Source organism: Aplysia californica, unplaced genomic scaffold (genome assembly GCF_000002075.1).
Source record: "Aplysia californica isolate F4 #8 unplaced genomic scaffold, AplCal3.0 scaffold00611, whole genome shotgun sequence".
In the NCBI taxonomy this organism is placed as follows: Eukaryota; Metazoa; Mollusca; class Gastropoda; order Aplysiida; family Aplysiidae; genus Aplysia; species Aplysia californica.
Window position 1 is genome coordinate 194,115 of NW_004797881.1, and position 24,719 is coordinate 218,833.

A 24,719-nucleotide genomic window follows, 5' to 3' on the forward strand; every position below is an offset into this window, starting at 1 on the left:
TGGGCAATAAATATAATAATATATCTTATCTTATTTTATCTTATCTTATCTTATATATATTATCTAATCTTATTTTATCTTCACAGAAGGCATGACAGGCTGCAGCAATGACTACGACATCTCAGACAGCAGCAAGACTACTGGCTGTAAGTAACAGTTGTAGAGGTTAGGCTACCGGACTAGTAATCGTGAGGTGGGTTTTTTTTTGTATTTTATTTTTGTAAGTGTTTTACGGCGCTCGCAACTGCATAAGGTCATATGAGCGCGCGGGACACACCTAGTATTTTCAGTTGGTAGGAAATTTCGAATTTTGCCCGGGCGGAAGCTGAAGCCTACTGTTATCGATTTTTAGACCACCAAGGGATCTTTAACGTGCGCAACTTGCACACGGGACCTCCAAGTTCTTTCGCCCTTGTCCGAGAAGGCTAGGTGTAGATTTTTCCTACCAGAAGATCAGGGGTGTGGCTTAAAGACAGCAGTAAGAGGGAGCCAATTAGTAACAGTAGAAAGGCTGCAGAAAGAGGAGCCCAGAGGAGGGGGCAAAGGAGGTGAGGAGGTGGGGGAAGAAAGAGGAGCCGAAAGCAGACGACAGAACATTGCTAGAGAGCAGGAAAGGATGTGAAAGGTGACAATTTTAGAGAAGAAATTTGTTCGGTCGCTACCCGGATTTAAACCCGGGACCTTTGAATGAGAGGCCAACACCTTAACCTCTAGGACACGAGAGCCCCCTACTGATCTATCTTGAGTAGAAGTCGAGATATTTGCTATTGGATGAGGTAGGGGTTGCCTGGTGTCAGGGGTAAAATTAGCAAGAAATTGGCCGCTAAAGTTTGGTCACTTCCAAAACTGCTGTGTTCGCGAAAACTGCAAATGTACATGTTTTTTTGTGCCTTTGATCAACGTTTTTAAGAAGGAGACATGGAATGAAAATGTTTTCAAATAGATTTTAAATTTGTTGAGCCAAAAAGAATAAAACAAAATAACCAACAAACTACAAAAATTGGCCAACGGATGGGAAAATATTGATTTCTTCGTTTACATTATTTTGACGAGGGCCTGGTTTCACCACGATGCAGCACATTTTGACATCTGAGTTTTCAGTGGGGGCTCTTGTGGCCTAGGGGTTAAGATGTTGGCCTCTCATTCAAAGGTCCCGGGTTCGATTCCGGGTAGCGACCAAAAAATTTTCTTCTCTAAAATTGTCTCCTTTCACATCCTTTCCTGAACATACAACGTCGGGCCCACGGCTCGAACCTCCGAACCCGCAACTTCACGACGTTGTATGTTTGGGAAAGGCACTTTACACGAATTTTCCTCACTTCACCCAGGTGGGAATGGGTACCCGTCCATAGACGGCGAAAGATCTTGTCAGTATGTTATTGTTTTAGAGTCTATAAGTGGTTGCTCGCACTGTATGCTTCCCAGGAAGTAGACGTTGTTTCAGAATGTTCTCAGGTCTGCTGGGGGTACAGTAATGGTATCGATTGTGAAGCGCATAGAGCTTGCTGTTGAGAGGGGATTTGCGCTATACAAATGCTATCTATTATTATTAAAACACATAGAGCTTGCTGTTGAGAGAGGATTTGTGCTATACAAATTCTATCTATTATTATTAAAACACATAGAGCTTGCTGTTGAGAGAGGATTTGCGCTATACAAATTCTATCTATTATTATTAAAACACATAGAGCTTGCTGTTGAGAGAGGATTTGCGCTATACAAATTCTATCTATTATTATTAAAACACATAGAGCTTGCTGTTGAGAGGGGATTTGCGCTATACAATTTAATGCTATCTATTATTATTTGTACAGTCGGTGCCCATTCGCCGCCTCAGAATCACAAAGTTTTATCTGCTCAGTATTTAGTTTTTGAGAAGTTTGGCGTCAAAGATTTTGAGTTTCACATCATGTCCAGCTTTTTTCGAATGCATTTTTTAGAATATCTTGATAACGACTCCTAATAATCTTACGATTTTGATAGAGCAGAAATATCATTTGATTTCTGACCACGTGGTTTTAGTAACTCAAAACGGCCAAAAATGTCAGATAGAACTTGGTAATTCAAAGGCAAAATTGTTTGCTCTGAAAGTGTTAATGGGTTACCAATGGGTACTGCAATGCTTCTGAAAGGGGCAAAACCATCACGCGCTGCACGGAAATCCTAGGAAAATGTTAGCCACATTTTCTTTTTTTTTATCAACTTATTGTGTGCGACACCACGTACATTCCTCAGTTAAAATTTCTTGTGCACGTCATAAACAGACATACGATCTCGAACTGTACTCATTTTGGTGGCAATATAAATCGCTGTTTGCGCAAAATCCAGTATCGCATCAACATGCCACCAAGACGAAAGCTGAGAGACTTTGATTGTGCCAGAGCTCTGACATGGCTGCAGGATAGAGTTGGAGCCCGAGAAGTTGCCAGAAGGCTTGCAGTGTTACATTCTGTCATTGTCCGCCTGAGGCAGCGCCATCAAGCCACTGGATCAGTCCAAGAACGCCCACGTGCAGGTCGACCCAAGAAGACCACTCAGAGTATTTGCAAGTGGTCCCTAACTTATGTTGAAGTCTGTAGTTGACGCTCGTCTGATTTTGACTTCATCACTTCCTTTCCTTCTGCGGCGACAAGGTCGTGTTTTGGAGCTCTTTTTGTATTTTTGTTAGGACTGTGAGTCTGAAACTTTCCTTATTCCACATTTCCAAAAAAGCAGGAACAGGCAGGGATAATAGAAATTCATTCGTACCAACTGCAGTGAGGTTACCGAACACACAGTGCTACAAAGGAAACAGGAGAGAGAGAGAGAGAGACAGAGAGAGAGAGAGAGAGAGAGAGGGGGGGGGAGAGAGAGAGAGAGGGAGGGAGAGAGAGAGAGAGAGAGAGAGAGAGAGAGAGAGAGAGAGAGAGAGAGAGAGAGAAAGGAACAGAGAGAGAAAGAGAAAGAGAGAGAGAGAGAGGGGGGCAGAAAGAGAGAGAGAGAGAGAGAGAGAGAGAGAGAGAGAGAGAGAGAGAGAGAGAGAGAGAGAGAGAGAGAGAGAGAGCGGGTTGTCCCAGCACGCGAGACATGTATTTACTTGGCCTAATGTCCTGTCTTATTGTGCGTATGCGTGAGTGCACATAACCTTTGTACCATCTAGATCCACTGCCATTGTTAACGACCAAGACAAATTTCTCCCTGTGAGATGATTAAAGATTGTCATCGTCATTGTCACCCTCAAACCCCCCCCCCCCCCCCGCCCTCCTCCCTCAGGCACAGCAAAAGACGTCCGTCCTGGAAACCACGTGGATTGCGAGTACTTAGTGCCCACGTCAGGACCGACAGACAAACTGCGATCTACCGGTGAATTTACTTCTTTTTAACTCATCAAATTGAATGTTGTCTTGTTGTGTGTATGCATGAGTGCACTGCGATCTACCGGTAAATTTACTTCTTTTTAACTCATCAAATTGAATGTTGTCTTGTTGTGTGTATGCATGAGTGCACTGCGATCTACCAGTAAATTTACTTCTTTTTAACTCATCAAATTGAATGTTGTCTTGTTGTGTGTATGCATGAGTGCACTGCGATCTACCAGTAAATTTACTTCTTTTTTCCTCATCAAATTGAATGTTGCCTTGTTGTGTGTATGCATGAGTGTACCTCAATCTTGCGGTAAATTATTTATTTATATTTTACCAAATTGAATGTTGTCTTGTTGTGTGTCTGCATGAGTGCACTGTGATCTACCGGTAAATTTACTTCTTTTTAACTCATCAAATTGAATTTTGCTTTGTTGTATGTATACGTGAGTGTACCTCGATCTTCTGGTAACTTTACTTCTTTTTAACTCATTAAATTGAATATTGTCTTGTGTGTATGCGTGAGTGCACCTCGTTCTTCTGGTAAATTTACTTCTTTTTAACTCCTCAAATTGAATTTTGTCTTGTGTGTATGCGTGAGTGCACCTCGATCTTGCGGTATATTATATATTTCTTCCTCATCAAATTGAATTGTGTATTGTTGTATGTAAGCGTGAGTGCACCTATCCGTTGTCACATCCCACTGCCATCATGTAAACAGCCGAGACAAATTTCTCCCTGTGAGATGAATGAAGATTGTCAAGGTTGTATGATCGCTTTTAAGCACAACGGGGTTATCCCGAAAAACGCTGTTCTGAGAATATCGAAGATAATATTTTTGCCCCTTGTTCAGTTTCTTTAAAAGACAAGGAGAGTTTTCTCCATAACCAAAAAAAGTTACCAAAAAATGAAACTAAACTTCTCCTAAAGGTTGTGCAATGCCCACTTTTGGAGAAGGGCAAGATTTCTGGAAACCCCTGAAATCTGGGTTAGCATGCTTGTCCTAAAGCGACCTATCGAATATTGTCTTGTTGTGTGTATGCGTGAGTGCACCTAACTTTTGTAACATTTCACTGCCGTTATAAACAATCAAGACAAATTTCTCCCTGTGAGATGAATAAAGATTGTCAAGATTGTATGCACAGTGGCGTCCAAAAAGAAACCTGAAATTGTATTCACCCAATCATCGTGTTAAAGGTTTGCATTACCAATTCATGCAGCCTACCAATGTATAGCTAAATAAATGTTGCATCATCTGACACATTACTATATCACGTATATTAAGAGTTGACCGAGAAATGGTCACTCAAAATTACCCTTAAAAGAGCATCATCATCATCATCATCATCATCATCATCATCATCATCATCATCATCATCATCATCATCATCATCATCATCAGCAGCAGCAGCAGTAGCAGCAACATCATTGGCTTTCTCACCCAGCATCAGGGTATAGGCCACGAACAAATACTTTCCACCTTTCCTATCCTGGGCTAGCCTCTTGGTGATACTGCATGTTTTCCCACTTTCCTGTACATCAATTTCCGTGACTCTCCTCCAGGTTCCACGTGGTCTTCCCCTTGATCTTTCACTCTGTAGACTCCAATCCAATAATTTCCTTGTTACGCATTCAAAGAGCGGACTTGGCAAAACGGTGTGAACTCAAAGAAACTTAAAAGTGTGTTTGCGCGTGTACTGGGGAGTAGCAAAATTAGTGGAATGGACTTATAATGGACATAATAGATAAAATGACTCGAGATGATAATTGTGTCTGCGATGAACAAAATCTTATTACGACATATTTCAAACAGATTGGAAAACAGAACTGTCACAAATGCCACGTAAAACTTGTCTCTCCCTCCTCTCCATTCCCTCCCTCCCTCCATTCCCTCCTTCCACCCCTCCTCCACATTCCCCTCTACCACTTCTCTCTATCCCCTCTCCTTCCCTCTTTCCTCCCTCCCCTTCACTCCTGGGCTCCCCATCCCCCATCCTCCATCCCCACCACCTTTCCTCCCCTCCCCTCCCACCCTTCCCTCCCTCCCTCTCTAGACAAAGAGGACAGAGCCACAGATGAAAACCCCTACCAAATGGTCGAAGAGGAGATGGAATACACCAATATGAATGGAAGTAAGTGAGATATTTGCACACTGACAAAATCTGTAGACAGTCGACAGATATAAATGACATTATGGTGAACATTGCGAGCTGCAAACTCGCTGCCTAAAAAGTTATTGTTGTTCGACAGTTGTTTGTTTGTTTGTTTGTTTGTTTGTTTGTTTTGTAGTGGTGTCTGTTTTTATTGTTTATGTTGTAGCTATTATTTATTTTATAACTATTGTTTGTACATATATATGTATATACTAGGTATATATATATATATATATATATATATATATATATATATATATATATATCTATTCTCTTACCTCTTTATATGTCCTCTGTATCTATGTGTGTGTTTATGTGTGTGTGTTTCGTGTGTGTTTATGTGTGTGTTTTGTGTGTTTTGTGTGTGTGTGTGTGTGTGTGTGTGTGTGTGTGTGTGTATGTGTGTGTATGTGTGTGTGTGTGTGTGTGTATGGAAAAGGTGAACATTTTTCAATGAAGAAAATGTATTACTATGAAAACAGTAACCTGTTCAAATACATCCTTTTGGCCCTTTGTGTCTATATGTATACACATAGGGGGAGGAAGAAGGAGGAACAGAGGTAGGAGGAGGGGGAACGCGGAAGAGGGGGGGGGGAGGGAAGGAGAAGAGGAAGGTGGGAAAAGAAAGGGGGAGGCCAATAATGATGATGATCATCATGATCATCATCATTATTATAATCATTTTATTGTTATTATTATTGTCATTATCATTATTATTATTATTATTATATTATCATTATTATTATTATTATTATTATTATTATTATTATTATTATTATTATTATTATTATTATTATGATGATGATGATGATTATAATTATTGTTCTATGTGTTATTCATAAGATCCCATTAATTTTCTTTCAGTTTATTAAGAAACGTGGCCAAGCCTCTGACTACGGTAGGTGGAATTTTGTATTCTTTAAGCATCTCTTACAGTTTTTAGAGACTTAAAAAAGAAATCACATGTAATTCTTTATACCACCTCTAAAGGAGGAATAAATAACAGTGAGTTCTTCGGAACTTCACGGTAACCGTAAAGATGGTTCCAGTAGGGAACGGAATAGAGGATGCCCACGTCCCTCATGACTCATTGGAGCAGAGGAAGATAGGACTAACGCTAACATTACTTAAACGCAATCCCATCACCTTCACTATTATAGCTAAAATCATCACCGTTCTCAGATCAATGACTTACATCTATAATTTTGGAATCTCTATCTGCTATAACAGTTATTTGTAATACTAAGTATCCACGTAGTACACTATAGACACTACCATACTCACGTTTTTCTACTTAACCAATCAGATGGCGTCAATCTCATATAAATGGGCAAAGGATTAAGAATATAACCGTGAGTTCTTCATGAAGACATTTTTAGTGACATTAGCACCTCCTAGTAAAGGTATATTTTAGACAGTTCCGCTTCTGCACCTCCTAGTAAAGGTATATTTTAGACAGTTCCGCTTCTGCTCCTCCTAGTAAAGGTATATTTTAGAAAGTTCCGCTTCTGCACCTTCTAGTACAGGATTAAGACAGCCCCTCAAAGCAGTGTCTAGTAAAATTCAGTCTAGCTAAACCTATACATTGTCATGCGGTCGTTTTGAAGCACAAGGGGGCTATCCCTAAAAAAAGTTGTTTTGAAAAAAATCGAAGGTTAAGTTTCTGGACCCGTGTTCAGTTTCTTTTAAAAGACAAGGAGGGTTTTCTCTATAACCAAACAAATATTATATACACCAATGCAACCAAACTTCTCCTACAGGAAGGGCAATGCCCACTTTTGGTGCAGGTCAAGATTTCTGGAAACCCCTGAAATCTAGGTTAGCCCGCTTGTCCTTGAAAGCCACAATGTATTCTGCTGTATACTCTCGTTCATGGTTGTATTAATTTTCTAATTTCAGAGAGAGCCTATGAGAAAGAATGCCCATGTATCAACAGGCAGCTCTAAAGTCGACTTTCATGCCTTGCATTAACGCAACCCCCTCTCCCTCTTGCCTGCCCCCCCCCCCTTTTTTTTACAACCGCTCCAGTTCCTTCCCACGTCCCCCGCCTCCTTAAAAAATAACAATACATTTTTAAAACGTCCATCTCCTCCCCACTAACCCAACTCCTCCTATCTCTCCAACACCCCCCCCCCTTAAACCAACCATACACCCTCCCCTCCCACAAAAAGACTTCTTAAGCTGTACAGATCAGTCTGCTGTGGTTTTGGATAAAACTCACACGGTTTCCAATTCACTTCCTTGTTCTTAGAAAACCGTGCTCTCTCACAGCTCATATCAAAGGACCACTTGCAAATTTGGCAAAAAGTCCTCGAGGATTACCATCCGTGCTGCACGTTGTGGTTTTGCCCCGTTAGGAGGCTCTGCAGTACGCAACGTTAACCCATTAACACTTTCAGAGCAAAATATTTTGAAATATTCTTTGCTGTCTTTTTTTTTTGGAAATTAAAAAAATATCCGGACTGTCTGTCAAGGTGGTCCTTAATCTATGTTGAAGTCTGTAATACGCAAAAACTTGCGCACAGCAAACACTCATATGTGATGCAGCGTCGTGGAATCAGGCTCTCGTCAAGTTTTGGACATGTAGAGTTATTGGTATCATCTTAAAGCTTGTTCATTTGTCTTGCTTTCAATGAAAAAATTACCCATCCATCTTCTATAGAAGTGGAGATATTTTGGATTGAAGGAGGTGGGGGTCACCTGGTTTAAGAGATAAATTAGCGAGAAAATGGCCGCCGAAGCTTGGTAAATTCCAAAGCTGGAGAGTCCATGGAAACTGTAAATTTATATTTTTGTGCCTTTAATCAACGTTTTCGGTGAATTCCTCAAAGGAATGTGTTTGTAAATGGACATTAAAAGTGTTGAGCCAAAAAACAAAAATTTTATAAAAATTGTCAAGCAGGGAGAAAACTGCTGTTTTATTTGATTTAATTATTTTGACGAGAGCCTGATTCCATCACGTTGACTCACATATCACCATTCTAATTAATTATTTCATGATTTTGTAACACTTTACTACTTCTTTTTCATTGATCCTTTCATACTTTGCTACAGCTTCCTATTCTATAGACCTGGAAATATCTTGCCAGTTGGTTAGAGTTCCAGCGCCCAATCGGCTGCTTGCACTGTATGCTTCCTTGGAAGCCGAGAATGTTTCTGAGTGTTCTAAGATCTGCAGAGATGATGATAATAATTTTGTAATTTGCATAAGCTTGCTGTACAGTGTGAATATGTGCTAAATAAATACAGTTATTGTTGTTATTGTTATTATTGTTGTTATTATTATTATAATTATTATTATTATTATTATTATTATTATTGTTATTATTACAGCTCGTCATATTTTATTAAGACTTTGGATTGTAGATATGTATCTCTCGATGTTGACAGAAATCTTTGCATTGTCAACTTTTTACTGTGTCTGCCAATGGACGATCGTTTTTTAGAGAGCTGGAATGCTTTGTTTGTTTGTTTTTTGTTTGTTTTTTTAATTGGCGAAAACATTTTTTAAATCCCCAATTATAACTCATTGCCAGCTGGATTTTTTAAAGTTAAGATTTTTAGGTTTGATGTAAAATGATACTTTACACATTCCGAGACTGAAAAATTCTTGTTGAGAATTACATAATAAAGTAGCCTACATGTGTTTATACTTTGTATTTATGTCTGTACATAATAATATTGTTTATATATATATATTATATATATATATATATATATATATATATATATATATATATATATATATATATATATATATATATATATATATATATATATATATATATCAGTGCTTAATGCCAGCCTGGGCTATATCGCCCACAAATAAGTGATTTTGGAAATCTAAATGGATAATGGGAATCAGCTGACTGGGTAGTCACAGGCCCACCAATGGTTAATTTTGGAAATCTAAATAGGAAATCGGGATCTCCTAGCTGGTTAGTTATAGGCCCACCAAAGGGTAATTTAGTATTGTAAATGGGTAGTCGGGGTTACTTAACTGCGTAGTCATATAGGCCCACCAATAGGTGTTTTTAGAATTTATCTAAATAGATAATGAGTATCGCCTAACTGGGTATTCATAGCACATCAACGGGTAATCTAGTAATTTAAATAAACAGGTGATTGGGAAGACACAGGTAGCGTAGGGAAGGGGTTATTAAATTAATTTCCATAGTGGAAATACATATTTTAGTTTTTAGTAAGATTTTTTCAGCACTTGCAATACAATAAGGTCATAAGAGTGTCGAAGATTAGAGGTGTAACAAGAGAGTAACAAACACAAAAAAAGAAGGGCGGGAGATAAGGACGATAGGTGTTTGATAGGAAAGAAGGGGCAAAACACACCACAGAGCACCGCTTATATTGATAAATAATCATTTTTATAATGTCAAATTAACTTCTGTGCAATGCATGTCAATTTTGCACTTTGTACACTGTATTAGAATATTATTGAATGTCCTTATAATACACCTCTAGAGCTACTCTTTGTCATAATAATATAGTTTACGATAACACGCAAATCGTGACTAATTGTTAGTAAACTTGCTTTCTTTGTGGATTTCTGCTTTCTACAAATCAATGTCATCGTCAGTGTTTTGTATTTAATGTTTAATTGAATAAAGGGACACACACACACATTGACACATTAGCCTGCATTTCGTGAAGGAAAAAAGTAAGATATAGAGACAGAAACAGCAGAGGAATAGAAAAGAAGTAGGACGTACCAGCGGTGCCCTCCAACAACCGTCTTTGTATACTGAAAAGAAAACTTACCAGTATTGTAGTTGTTTGGGTGATGTTTTTTATGGGCTATTCCCAAGTAACTGAATTGACGGCATATTTGGATTAGTTACAATAATTTATTTCAACTTTAAATTATGAGAACATTTGAAAGACATATGTGAGGTAGCGTGGTGGAATCAGGCTCTCGTCAATTTTTGGGCATGTAGAGTTATTGCTATCATCTTCAAGCTTGTTTACTTGTATTCATTTGGATGAAAAAAATATCCATTTATCTAGAATACAAGTCGAGATATTTGCGAATGAAGGAGGTGGGGGGTCACCTGTTTTCAGAGGTAAAATTAGTGAGAAAATGGCCGCCAAAGATTAGTTATTTCCTTAGCTTAAGAGTCCGTCGTAACTGAAAATATACACTTTTCGTACCTTTAATAAACGTTTTAAAGAATATCCACACAGAAATCAGTTCTTTATTGGGCATGAAAGGTGTTGAACGAAAAAAAAATGTGATAAAAATTCACAAACCTGCGGGAAAATGCAAGTTTCTTCACTTTGCTTATTTTGACGAGAGCCTGATTCCACTACACTGCCTCACATATTAAGAATTATATTAAACTAGCTGGGTGCCCGCTAGATGAACGAACTTAAAAGAAACGATTGTCAAGTCATTGTGGAAACTGCGCTTTGCTTATGAAGGGAAGCCTCGCTTAGAAGACGGACTTTCCCAAGATTAGATTTAAACGGAACTAATGATAAACTGAAAATGAAACTACAGTGACTTCAGACTCCTTAATATAACTGCCACGATTGGCGATGTTTACAACCCAGTTTCTTTGGATTTCCCCCCAAAATATGATGGCAAAGTATTAAATGATTCTGAAACACCGTTAATTTTTTCATATTCGAAAGTTAAGTGTTCGGAAGTTAAAAGCGACCAAAGTGACGAACTTTCATAAATATAATTTTATACATAGTTGCTGTCATAAAAAAATACGTCATGCAAATTCTGTGACGTGTTTAGTTTCAGTAACTGACGAGACAGAAAAAAAATACCTCATTTGTCGCTTCAGATGCCCTGAGAATAGCCCCTTTTCCAGAGAACGTACTTCTTTTGGTGCTCCCACAAAGAGCTTGTATTGGTTTTTATTGTGACTAGCATCACAGTGCGGTAAAAACAGACACTCGTCAATTTGAGGGCAAACGGAATTATAATTGCTACCACTTGAAGCTTGTTCATTTGTGAGTTGTGCTGACAAAAAGAGTTACTTCTCCGATTTTAGCCTTATGGAAATTAATACATTAACTTCACAGGTGGAGTTTGTACAATTTGTAATAAAAAATATAAAAATAAACAATAAAAGACACAGTAGACTTGAACAAAATGGCATCAATTAGAAATCTATACATCTGACGGCAGTGTCGATTTTCGGCCGATGTCTCCATTCTTGGACAGCGATAAGTAACTCATTTTGTCAACACACCGGACATTTATTTTAAATGGAAGATATACAAATCTATCTAGAATAGAAGTAGAAATGTTTGCCATTAAAGGAGGTGGGGGTCGCATGGAGTTAACGGTAAAATTAGCGAGAAAAAGGTTGCCAACGTTTGGTTTTCTCCAAAGATGAAGAGTCCTTTGAAACTGTTAATTTGTAATTGGTCGCTTTTAAGGACAAGTGGGCTATCCCGAAAAATGCAGTTTTGAGAAAATCGAAGGTTACGTTTTTGGACCCTTGTTCAGTTTTTTAAAAGATAAGGTGAGTTTTCCCTGAAACCAAACAAATATACACCCAAATGAAGCCAAACTTCCCCTATAGGTAGGGCAATGCCCACTTTTGGAGAAGGTCAAGATTTCTGGAAACTCCTGAAATCTGGGTTAGCCCACTTGTCCTTAAAAGCGACCAATTAAAATTTATGAGCTTGAAAAGCGTTTTTCAGTTAAACTCCACGTTTTTCATGAACATTAAAGAAATCTTTTTAAATCGATTAATAACTGCCCAATAGATGGTAAAAATTGTCGATTTCCTTTGACTTCATTATTTTTTCCAGGGCCTGATTTTTTTTTCATATTTGTCTCTACGCAGTGGAATCAGGTTCTCGTCAATTTTTGAGGTAATGGAGTTATTGGAATTATCATAAAACTGGTTCATTTGTCCCACCATTTGGGTGTTTTCCTTGATTTGACTTCGAAATATTTTATTTTGAATTATTTTGAGGGTAGGGTACGTTTTAAAATGATAATGAAAACTGCTTTTGAAAGGTGTTAAAATCTACTCTTGAAGCACCTTTTCTCTTCCTCGCTATGTTTTCCCATTGAATTCTAATCACGATATTGATGTCAACTGAATGCCGAATTGGAAATTAATTTCCCGTGAATAGATACATCAGAAACAATTGAATCATCGTTTTTTTCAAGTTTGTATGTGTTCTGAAACTTAAAAGCTAATTTTCTCAAACCCATTACACTGATGTACTAAAATCTCAATGTCTTGAGATTTTTTCTTCGTCAGAATGGTTAATTTCTGAGCCTTAGTTTTTGTTCTATACAAGTGTTTGTAGAGTGCCCGATTTGTCCTATTTTAGTTACAAACTTACGAATAAATGATTGTTTATTTAAAAACGGCACGACATATTTCTCCCAAATCTGGCTTAAACTGACTACGAATATCATGTCTTTTACCATGAGAAATATTAAATCTGCGTAAGTAGTAATAGTCAAGTTAAAAGAGAAGAAAGATGCGTATCTGCATTTTGAAACTAAAGACACTGAGCATTCGCTCTTGTTTTACCATATTAAGGGGGGGGGGGGGCTACACCCCCAAAATCAAAATTCGGCTCAAAATCATGGAATTTGAGTTGTAGGCATTTTTAGATTCCTCAGCCTCTCCTACAACTATTTCATGGCATAAGAACCCCCCAAAATCGTATTTTTTCCCATACCGGGCATGTTTGTAACCGCCATTTCCTCATAAAGTCAATATTTTATTTTTCTTTATCGGCCGTTTTCTCAAAATGCTACTTTTGTCTATACTTTTTTGAATAACTCCACCATTTTTCATCCAATCTTCATGAAATTTTCACAGAATGAAGAGAAGAGGTAATACTAAAAATGTGTTTGTTAAATTTTTGATATTGGAATAGATTTTTGTTGGTGGTGTCTGGAGTGTGGATTTTCACGGATTTTTCGCAAACTTGAGTGCTACCTCAGGAAAAAAATTCATTAAAAATTGTTTAATTCGATTAGGAAAAAAACAACAGACAAATTTTTAGATCTAATGTTTGTGAACATGCATGCAAAAAAACAATCAATTTCCATGAGTGATAAGTGCGGTATTTATTACGTAAGACATGTCAATAAAATCCAATATGGCGGCGTATCCATGGAAACGAATCTTTTTTCTCAAATTTGATTGCAGATTTCAAGACTCCTTACTATGCTTGTTATATGTGTGAAATGTGGTAAAATTCGGTCCTGTAATAAGCGAGATAGCCTCCAGGTGTAGCCCCCCCCCCTTAAACAAGAGAAAGTTACTCTCCGTTTTTTTATGAATCATGCTGTGTCTGTGGCAACCTGCATACAACTAAGAAAGATGTATTATGAGATTTTTAAAACACACAAAATTGTGTAAATACATGGGTAAAGAAAAACTTCTTGTATGGAATAAAAATAATGACAGTTAACACATTCATTCTTAGTTTTTGTGTCGAAAATATGCGCGGACACTTATAAATGTAAAGAAATCAAAACGTCGTCAGTTATTGCAAATGGTCATAGAGATGAAAATAAAAGCTGAAAAAGCCTGGTGCTGATTCATTGTCACTGGAAAGCTAGAAATTATTTTTATAACCCAATTAATAATAAAATGGCATTTTACGAGAAGTTATCCCAGTTATTCAGTGAACTTACAAAACCTAGACTTAACGTTTTAAGAAAAGTAAGAAGTTCTGTAGTGTAACAGATACTGTTCGTGTATAACATTGTGGGTGTATTCTGGCACTAAAATCGATTTGTACTTTTTCATAGAAGACGTCAGGGTAATTTTTATAAACTTTCGAGAAAACATGCGAATATTCACGATTATATTTGACACATAAAGCTGTATTTGGAGAAATAACTTCATAACGAATTGTGTTCCAGATGGATCTCTCTTTCTCTTTATCCGTTCTCTTGTACCTCTAGGGCGTCGAGTGGAGAAAGAGCTTCCTGTCTCTGGCAAGTTTGATGGCCTGGCTGGGTGGGATATTGTGTGTTCTCATGGTATCCTTCACATCCTGGATCCAGGTCTTTCTTGGTCTTCCTCTTGCCTTGTACCCTGGTATTTTCCTGTAGTAGGCTTTACTGGCAAGCTGGTTAGGTGTTCAAACCACCTGATTGTTTGCCTTCGAATGTAGTGGAGGGCAAGTGTTGTTCCCACCATTTCTCTGATCTTGTTGTTTCTGACCATGTCCCGTCTGGCTTTGTTGACGGCTCTCCTTAGACATCTAATCTCGCAGGTGGTTATCTTACGTTCCAGACTTTTGGTTAGGGTCCATGTCTGGCACTGGTAGGTCAAGGTGGGGATGAAGATAGAGTTAATGAGCTTGACTTTGGTCTCAATGGGGATGTTAGGATGTTTGAGGAGTGGGGCAAGCTGGTAGCTGACGCTGTTAGCCTTTTGTACTCTTGTCTCAATTTCTCTGTTGAGACGTCCGTCTTCCGAAAAGATGCGACCAAGATACTTGAACTCGCTGACTTGTTTCAGCGGATTTCCGTCGATGTTGATGTTAAGGTTCCCAGGTGTTCGGCTGATTTTCATCGTCTCCGTTTTGCTTTTACTGATCTTCACGTTGAGTTTTTCACACTGTGTATTCAGCCTGTCTGTGTGCTCTTGACGTTGCTTCTCTTTCTCATATGCCAGGCTTTGATCGTCCGCAAACAGATTCTCATTCAGGTCTGTCGGGTTGGGGTTTGCTTCTTTTGTAATTTTGTCCATACGTGTATATTGTAAATTGTAGCTGTGATAACACACACCCTTATTTCCCTCTAGATGACACGTTGAACCAGTCAGTTCGTTCGTTTTAGGTGCGGACTGTGCTCATACTGTTGATCTACATGGCTCTGATGTTGTCCAACAGTTGTCCCCTGATGTTGTACTCTTCAATTGTTTGAGACAGTTTGTTTCTATCGGTGAGGTCGATGGCCTAGTGGTTAGGCTCTCGGACTCGCAACCGTAAGGTCGTGGGTTTGAATCCCGTCAGGGGCCCGACGTTGTGTCCTTGGGAAAGGCACTTTACACGAATTTTCCTCACTTCACCCAGGTGGGAATGGGTACCCAGCTATAGACAGCGAAAGATCTTGTCAGTTTGTTAGTGTTTGAGCGCTTAATCAGCTGCTTGCACTGTATGCTTCACGGGAAGCTGAGAATGTTTCGGAGTGTTCTGTGGTCTGCTGGGGTAATAATATAGTGTAAAGCGCATAGAGCCTGCTGCTGAGCGGGGATATGCGCTATACAAATGCTATTTATTATTATTATTATTATTATTATTATTATTATTATTATTATTATTATTATTATTATTATTATTACTCTATCAAACGCTTTTTTCTGGTCTACAAACACATGTTTCAGTTCTTTGTTGTACGCTATTGTCCTTTCACTCAGTTGTCTATGAGCAAAGACAGCGTCTGTGCACCCTCTCCTTTTTCTGAAGCCCATCTGTGCCTCACTCAGTAATGGTTCCACCTTGTGCCTGGTACACTTTTCCAAGATGTTTAGTGGAAGCAAAATGAAACTTTCCGTGACTGTGGAGCGCGATGGTTGTGTTCTTTGCATTTTTGGAAACTTTAAAAGTTAAAATGGAAATTTAGCCCCCACGCCTCTTTTAAACAGGTGGGCGTTGCACAGAATTTACATGTAAACTTTGTGCTGTGTCAACATGCAAAAATAGTCCGAGTAACAGGCTTACGTAATCACCGCAAGCAGTTTTCTACTGCGATTTTTACTTTCTCATACGAACAGCATCTCCGATTGCATACATCTGGTTTAAAAAATCACGTAAATAGACTGAATCAGTTTGAAACAAACGTTGGTAGTGTGGCAATTGAGTAGACCACCCCCTCCCCTTTCCCCATTTTATCGTTATGTTTTTTTTTCTTCAAGTACCATTATCATGTAGGTCGGGTTCGAGAAGGGAAAAATTAGATCTTGGCCAAAATCTAGATCTAGATATAAATAGCTAGATCAAGATCTAGGTCAGTTACGATGGCCCAAAAAATTAAAATGAGTACTAGTCCAGCTCTGAATTTCATGCGTAGGCCCCTACCTCTTTGTGCTACATATACATTAACTGATTGAAAAAATGGTGAAATGGTATGAGTTTAACGTACAAAATTAGGTTATTTAATTAACTGATTGGATTGATTTATATTGCAGTATGACACACAGAAATAAAAATGAAAGAGAATATCGGATGGAATCACCCGAATGATTGCATGATAACACAGTGGGATTTCCCCGGCATTATGTTACGAAGAGATTAAGGGAGGCATGCCAGTTTGCCACAGGCCCAGTTTGTCTCAGTCACAGTTAGTCACAGGCCCTAAAGTCCCTCTAAAATGTCATTTCAGTTTGTGTTTTTAAAGTAGGATAAAATGCATTTCTTGGGATTTTGTGGTCAAGTGTTGATGCTAGCATCAATATCTAATAGTAAAGCACCTAATAATACTTACTTCTTGCTGATTTTGATGATCTGTGAAGAATTTCAGTCGAAAATAAACACGAAGCGAGGCTGCGTGCGACACATGTCCGCCATGTTTTACAATACTTTTCAATAGCACGTCTGACGCGTCGCGCAGCTCAGTGGGCAACAGACAGACCATACAGCGACGCTGCTCAGACTCACGATAATGTATACATATATGTACATTCATTTGCACGGTGCGAGCCAGGCGAGCTACAGGTCAGACCTTCAGAGCCACTCTGGGACCGGCCTCAAACCCACGCCATACATCTTCCCAACCCAGCAATCCCCTACTCTGTCTGCTTCCACCTTCCGCGACGATGGACGAGGGGTTGGACTTTGAGAGACTGGCAGATGAATAAAGTTGCAAAATTACAGCTTTCTGTTACCGTCTTTTCTGAGTATCTGCAACAATGTTATGTCGTCTATGTTCCAAAAGTTCGACAGTTTTTGTTGTGCCATTTTTCTTGTATTGAATTTTTTCATTCGTGGTCCAGAGTTACGGCGATTGCATCGCACAACGCACCAGCAGTGGAATTTTACAATTTAGCATTGCCGACTTCAGCGCGTCTTACGAAATAACCAGAAAAGTTACAATGTCCCTTCTTTGTTGAGTCTCAAGAGCATAATGCGTGCTTTGGGTGCATTAAATGACAATTACTATAAATACAAGGATTACACGTAAAACTTTCCGTTAAAAAGTACCAAAAATGAAGTCAGCCCAGACAGAGCGGCGACAGGGAGCTGACCTCCGTGACCCGGACGTGATAAGGCGCTCGGCGGGGAATCCCCACAGGCAACTAAAATTCCACTGCTGGTGCGCCACGCAAGGCAATCACCGTAAACTCTTCGACCACGAGTGACCCCATCGAGCATCTATTGTCCTTATCTCTCCTCCTTTTGTGTGCTTGTAAAGCTCTTGTAACACCTCTCATCGTTGGCACCTACATAAAAAACAGGATGTTGCAATGCGACCACTTCTCGTAGGTGGCCTCACAGTACTCAAGTGGCTAGTTGACGGATGCTCTGGTGTGCTTTGCTTCTTCTGTCTTATCAAACATCTATCGTTCTTATCTCCCCTCCTTCTTTTTATGTTTGTTATTCTCTTGTACCACCTCTAATCTTCTGGCGCTCATATGGCCTTATGCAGTTGCGAAAGGCGCCGTAAAACGTCTACTGAAAACAAACAAACAAAAAGTACCCAAGTTACTGAGCCAAAGTTTTTGGTAATCGCTTCGATAAACAGCAGGTGCCAATACATGGGCGGGTCAGGTATCGTTGTGGTCATGAGCTGGGCAATGAGTCGCTTCAGCAAAATCCGGATAATATTTTAGTGCACCTCTTCGGCTAATAATATGATATGAACCGCTTCGGCAAATGGGTTAGAACCACTTCGACAACCGGGTTTAGCATCACTTCAACAAATGGGTGCACCCACTTCGGCAAACGGGTTAAACAAGAGAGTTGAGAGTCTGAATTTGGATAATGTTTCATTGAAAATTATCCGGTTATCCTTTTATGGATTATCCGGATTTTACCCACCTCTGTTGTGGTCGTATCTGATACACCACGTGACTCAAGGGTCCTCACGTTTGTTGACAGTGTAGTGTAGGTTCGCCCGGTGCATCACCAGAAATAATTGCTTTATAAAAGCCCAGGGCAGGAGGACGAAGAACAAGTCAGAATAATTATGTGCGTGTAATTTGCTGTCTTTAATCAAACGCCTGACGTTTTAAAAGTTGTGAGTTGTCTTCTCACTACTGAGGTTCTGTTTCATTTTCTTTTTCGCTTGTCCTTTTGGGTTTTGATCTTTTCCTTTTGTTTGAAAAGGTGCAAGATAAAAGAACAATACAGGTAAGTGACTGCAATGTTATACGTGAGGCAGCGTGGTGAAATCAGACTCGCATCAAAATAATCAAAGTGAAGAAATTGACATTTTCCAGCAAGTTTGTGAATTTATATCGATTTTTTTTACTCAATACCTTTCATGTCCAGTAAAGAAAACATTTCTGTGTGAATTCTTACTGAAAAACGTTGATTAAAGGCACAAAAATGATTTTTTTTATAGTTTCCACAGACTCTCAAGCGAAGGAAATAACTAATCTTTAAAGGCCATTTTCTCACGAATTTCACCTCTGATACCAGGTTAGCCCCACCTCCTTCATTCGCAAATATCTCGACATGATAAATGGATGCTCTTTTCATCTAAAACAAGACAGATGAACACGCTTTGAGATGATACCAAAAACTCTAAATACCCCAAAATTTACAAGAGCTTGATTCCACCACGTCGTGACTCAATTATGTATGTGTAATTTGCTGTCTTTAATCAAACGCTTGACGTTTTAAAAGTTGTGAGTTGTCTTCTCACTACTGAGGTTTTGTTTCATTTTCTTTTTCGCTAGTCCTTTTGGGTTTTGGTCTTTTCCTTTTGTTTGAAAAGGTGCAAGATAAAAGAACAATACAGGTAAGTGACTGCAATGTTATACGTGAGGCAGCGTGGTGAAATCAGGCGGGCGTCAAAATAACCAAAGTGAAGAAACTGGCACTTTCCAGCAAGTATGTGAATGTATAGATTTTTTGTTTTTGGGCTCAACATTTTTCATGTCCAGTAAAGGATACATTTCTGAGTGAATTTTACTGAAAAACGTTGATTAAAGGCACTAAAAACGTGCACCTTCAGTTTCCAATGACTCTCAAGCTAAGGAAATAACTAAAGTTTGGCGGCCATTTTCTCGCCAATTTTACCTCTGAAACCAGCCAATATCTCGACTTGTATCCAGATAGATGGATATTTTTTTCTTTGAAAGCAAGACACAAGCTTTAATCAGGAACCAACAACTCCTCATGCCCAAAAATTGACGAGCGCCTGATTTTACCACGTCGTAACACATATTTATTAATACAAGCGAGCGTCAGTTCGTTCCAATGTTTATAAAAGAAGCAACTCGTGCAGGTCATTTGTCACAGTTTGTGATCGTTCTGAGGTATTTTAAGGACGGAAAGTCGGTAGAGCGGTTTCTAAAATCTTTTTTGAAGCCAAAGATAGAACTTCATTAGGGCTCGTGTCTACCCTAAACGAAGCTTTAGAACTTACGATAGGGCCGCTGTAATGATGGGGAGAATCTCTGATGTACAGACTCAGATGTGCCAATGTTTCCCTCATGCTGTCTTTGTTCATTGCTATGTGCATCAGCTAAATCTTGTTTTAAAGCACGCTTGTTCAGGGCATATCAGACTGCAGGATATTTCTCGCTAACACTGCAGGCTTTTCGACACTTTTTGCCCACTCTACAAAAACGCATCGACGTTCTCAGACGCGTTGTTTTCACCGAAATATTCCATGGCCGTCTGAAACAAGGTGGAATTTTCAGTCTGGACTTATTAGCACAGTCTTCACTTGGAAAGGAGAGATCCAGCTCTGTCTTGAAGAAATTCAGTTTGAGCACTGGGACGATAATACCACCCACGAAGCGTGTGGTATCTTGAATGTACTAAAGAGCGTCACCTTTCTCTTCTGTTTGCACTTTTAAAAACAAAGTGTTCACGCACGTTGACATTGTGTGTGGGATCCTCCAACACAGAAGTACAACGCCCATGGCAGCCCAACAAGCTCTAGGCATGTTTTTAAAGCAACCGTCAAAGAAATTTTCGTAAAAACAGTCTAAGTGTTCCATTAACAAATAAGACCACCGAGGAACAAGCTTCCAAGAGACACAGTCATCACAACACCAACGAAATTGCTGCCAAGGAGGCCTGTGGCATAATAGTTAATTAAATTGTTGACCGTTTTTGTTGAAACAAAATAAAATCAATCGTCGACCCGTCCAAATTCCAGGACGATCAAAAATCGTTTCCTTCAGTTCTATTGGATCGTATAGCAGAAAGCTGTTATGTTTTGCAAATAATGAAGTTACAAACAGGATTTTATATATTACATTGCAATGAGACCTGTGAGTCTTCTCGCTGTCGTAAAATCCAGGGCCTTTATTCAACTCTGAGGAACTATAAACTCGACACAACAATTAGAGAAGTATGCAAAATCCTAAAAATCGCACTGATCTTTTTTTGTCGATCCACAAGGACATCATTGACAGCATCCGCAACTTCGTCAACAAAGTAATGGACACCTTTGCTGCTGCAAAAGAACGAAGGGTAGACTTCTTCTTCAAATAGATTTTCTCTAAACAGATAGTATGTAGAAGGCATCTCACTTACCATGCCCTTGACTATCTTCAACCTGTTTAAAGATAATTGTACACGCCCACTTTTTAGACCCACTAGCCGCCCCTTGTTGTATCCCTTTCAGCCCGGGTTGGCCCTGGAACTGACATGCAAGGTCGGAAGCCCGTCTTCTATATTATCAAGGCCTACCAGTGGCGGTCGGTGAACCGAAATTTGGGTGCGGCTTAGGCTGCTTCCACTTCTTTACCACCAAAATAGCAAGCAATAAGTACAAAACAAAACAGAGAATATGATTTTTCTATACTCCTGGTGAGCCGCGGCATATTGAGAGCCATTTAAACGGAGAAAGTGTCAACTTTGTCTTCCGTCTCTGTGTTCTACGTTAAATTCTTCTAGATGGTGGGGACGAAGCCGTTTCACTTCCAGATTTCCTTTATTTAATTTCACTTTATGAAAAAGTTGCCTTAAATGTGGTTCGACGTGATTTATAACCGTTAAATCAAAGCGGCACGAACGCAATCACGCACACACTGCACTATTCCGTATATGAGCTGGGTTAGGACATGCAGTCGAGAAAAAGCAGAAAGCGCTTAACAAATGTCCAAAGAGCTAGTAAGTATCTGTGTCACTGGGGAAAGGGTGTCGTAAACTGTCACTCCTTTGTCAGGGCTCGGAGAGCTTGAGCCCTTGGTGCAGTGTTCTTTTTTCAAGTCCTTCAACTTTTTTACAAAAAGAGTTTCATAAATGAAAGGCCATGGGGACGGGCTCAGACTTTGCTGAGCCCTAAAGACATTTTTTGGGGATTGGCTATTAGGTTACTATAATTGTAAGGGGTGACAACAGTAATTGGATAAACGAGCAAGCCGCCAAGTTTATCACTCTGTGTTCATTGCTAGCGATTTTACCGGTTTCAACTGCTTATTTTGTTAAGAAACGTTCAATTACTTTGGGATAGAATTGGGGGTGGGAAGGGGGGGGGGGGCTCAAGCCCGTGAGCCCCTCACTACCCACCGCCACAGGGTCTAACCTGCGCTGATACGGCGTAAAAGATCACCTTCATTAAATCGTGCCACCAATTGCTTTAGATGGTTCTGTTCAGTGATGTGAAATAATATTGGACTGAATATTAATAGTAATATCATAAACTGGGTTGTGCTCTCGACTGTTGCGCATTCTGAACATTTATTGCTCGATGTATATTTGAATTCACGGGTGTTGAGTTACTTCTATCATGTCAGAAAGTGTTGAACACGCGACCTATACAGATGGTTCGATTTTGTTGTCCAAGTATACACCCCATAATATTATAAGCACTAGGAAGAGTGAAAGGGTGAGGAGGGGGAGGGGAAGGTGACAGTGAGAGTGAAGGAGAAATGGGGTAAGAGAGATGGTCAGGGGGAGGGTGTAGGGGAAGAGGGTAGATCTAAGCCTGATGTGACTGGGGGAGGGGAGGTGAGGGGGGTAAGAGTGATGGTGAGGGAGAGAGTGAGGGGCAGGGGAATGGTGAAGGGGAAGGTGAAGGGGAAGGGGAGGGATATGTTGTTGGGAATGGTGAGGAGAGGGGGAAATGGAGGTTAAGGGAGGGGGGTGAGGATGAAGAGAAGGGTGTGGGGAAGGAGGGAATGGTGAGGGGGTGGGTGAAGTAGAGGGGATGGAGAAGTGGGCGAGGAGTAGGAAGGAGGAAGTGCGCGGTCTCTGTGTAGGTGACGTGGTAAAATTAAAGTGCCAGATCTGCTGCAGACATCGGCGATCATAGTTGTCCATTCCTTCTTTTGCTCGGATGCTCTTAAAAAAGCTACATTTCCCTGATCTTTCCCAGTTACCCATTTGTTTAGGTTCCTTTAGTAGGTTGCTCTGGGCCTAACCCTGCCTCGTTTACCTTAAATTTTGCCAATGAGAGCTAGATGTTCAATCCTTTATGTCTATTCAGTGGGCCCAAAAACTGCATTTGTCGTTGCCTGATTGTTAACAGTGAGGGTCTCATGTGGGCTTCATCAAGCAGACGTCGTAAATATCGGAAAGTTTGGGCGAGAGAAGACAAGGACTTAAGGTCTACGAAAGTGTTGGGTCATCAAGACATGGTACAAGCTAATTATATCTGTCAAATCCTAGACAGGGAGGGGACAAGTGGGAGGGCGAGGGGGTGTAGTTTATGGTTTACGAGGTGAGTTTCATTTTTGTAGAGTGGAAAAAACACAGCCTACTTCGTAGTTTTTGTTTGATTGTTTTCGTTTTTGTTTTGTTTTTAGGAGGTCGGCCTTATTTTTGTGGAGCAAAAATTTCACTGCATACTTCGTAGTTTTATGATTATGATTATAGTTTAGGGGGTTTGTTTAGAAAAATCTTTCTGTGGTTTTTTAGGAGGGGGTGAGGGGAGGATGAAGGAGGAGGCGGAGGGGGAGGTGGAAGGAGGATGGTAGGGTAAAGAGGTCGGAGTGAGGAATTTAGAGCATGAGGGGAAGAGGGAAGGGGTGGGGGGTGGTGAGATGGAAGGGGGGGTGAGATGGAAGGGGGTGAGATGGAAGGGGGGTGGGAGGGTGAAGGGGAAAGGTGAAGGAGAGTACGACGGTACTGGAGCCCAAGGGGGGGGCGTGGTGTCGTGTAAACGGGGACACATCGGTCATGCCGGTGAGGACAAGAAGACTCCATATCTGACACGTATGGCTTCAGCGCATGGAGCCTAAATTCCACATTTCGTATATTGTCGCTTTTAAACACCAGTGGGCTATCCCGAAAAAAAGCTGTTTTGAGAAAATCGAAGGTAAAGTTTTTGCCCCTTGTTCAGTTTCATTAAAAGACAAGGAGAGTTTTCTCTATAACCAAATAATAAATATACACACCAATGAAACCAAGTTTCTGCTAGAGGCAGGGCAATGCCCATTTTTTGTGTAGGTCAAGATTTCTGGATACCCCTGGAATCTGGGTTTTCCTGCTTGTAATTAAAAGCGACCATATAAAATCATAACCTCTTTATATAACATACCAACAACACAAAAATAACAGCAATAAATATAGCTATGCAGAACAAAAACACGATTATACCCTCCCACAAAAAAAACAAAAAAACAAAAACAAAACAACACCACCCCCTCCCAAAAAACCCACAATAATAATCGAAACTAAACAAAACAAACAAAAACATATTATAATTTCCAAGACAAAAAGAAGAACCAAAATAAAAATTAACAAACAAAAAAACCACCCTAAACATTAGACGCTCTACTGTAACTAGGCTACACTATTTATTAGAACCCTATCAAGACGCGCGATGTGGTTTTTTTGCGTTATATTTCACGTCTCACGTCATTAGGATCAGTTTCCGTGGGCCGAGTGAGTATAAAGTCCCGGTGATTCATCGAGTGGCTGTAACGTTGTTGCTGTTCGTTGTGTTATCTGGTGGTTGCTGAAGCCTCTACTGAGACTTTGGACGTGTTCAAGTGAGTACTTGCACACACACATACACATACACATACACACACACACACACACACACACACACACACACACACACACGCACAAACACACAATTGGAGGTTTTAGGGTTGCAGAATATACGAGGAGGGATTTTGGACGTTTATTT

The 24,719-nt window shown here is 39.8% G+C and overlaps 2 protein-coding genes across 4 annotated transcripts in view; both read left to right on the forward strand.

Moving 5' to 3' along the window:
• LOC101846605 overlaps positions 1–7,939 on the forward strand; it is a 10,357-nt gene extending 2,418 nt beyond the window's left edge. For 2 of the 3 annotated variants that reach the window (XM_035972204.1, XM_035972205.1), the window contains exons 3-6: positions 87–146; positions 3,253–3,342; positions 5,396–5,473; positions 7,394–7,939. In XM_035972204.1, the coding sequence (XP_035828097.1) occupies positions 87–146; positions 3,253–3,342; positions 5,396–5,473; positions 7,394–7,440 (275 nt within the window). In that variant the 3' untranslated portion in view covers positions 7,441–7,939. Of the gene's footprint in view, positions 1–86; positions 147–3,252; positions 3,343–5,395; positions 5,474–6,358; positions 6,393–7,393 lie in introns of all 3 variants that reach the window. The other variant, XM_005107543.3, reaches the window with a different exon arrangement.
• A 16,598-nt stretch (positions 7,940–24,537) lies between these two features.
• Positions 24,538–24,719, forward strand: part of LOC100533297 (uncharacterized) — a gene marked incomplete at its 3' end in the record, with an annotated part of 17,357 nt that continues 17,175 nt past the window's right edge. Inside the window, 1 exon segment of the mRNA NM_001204596.1 lies at positions 24,538–24,576.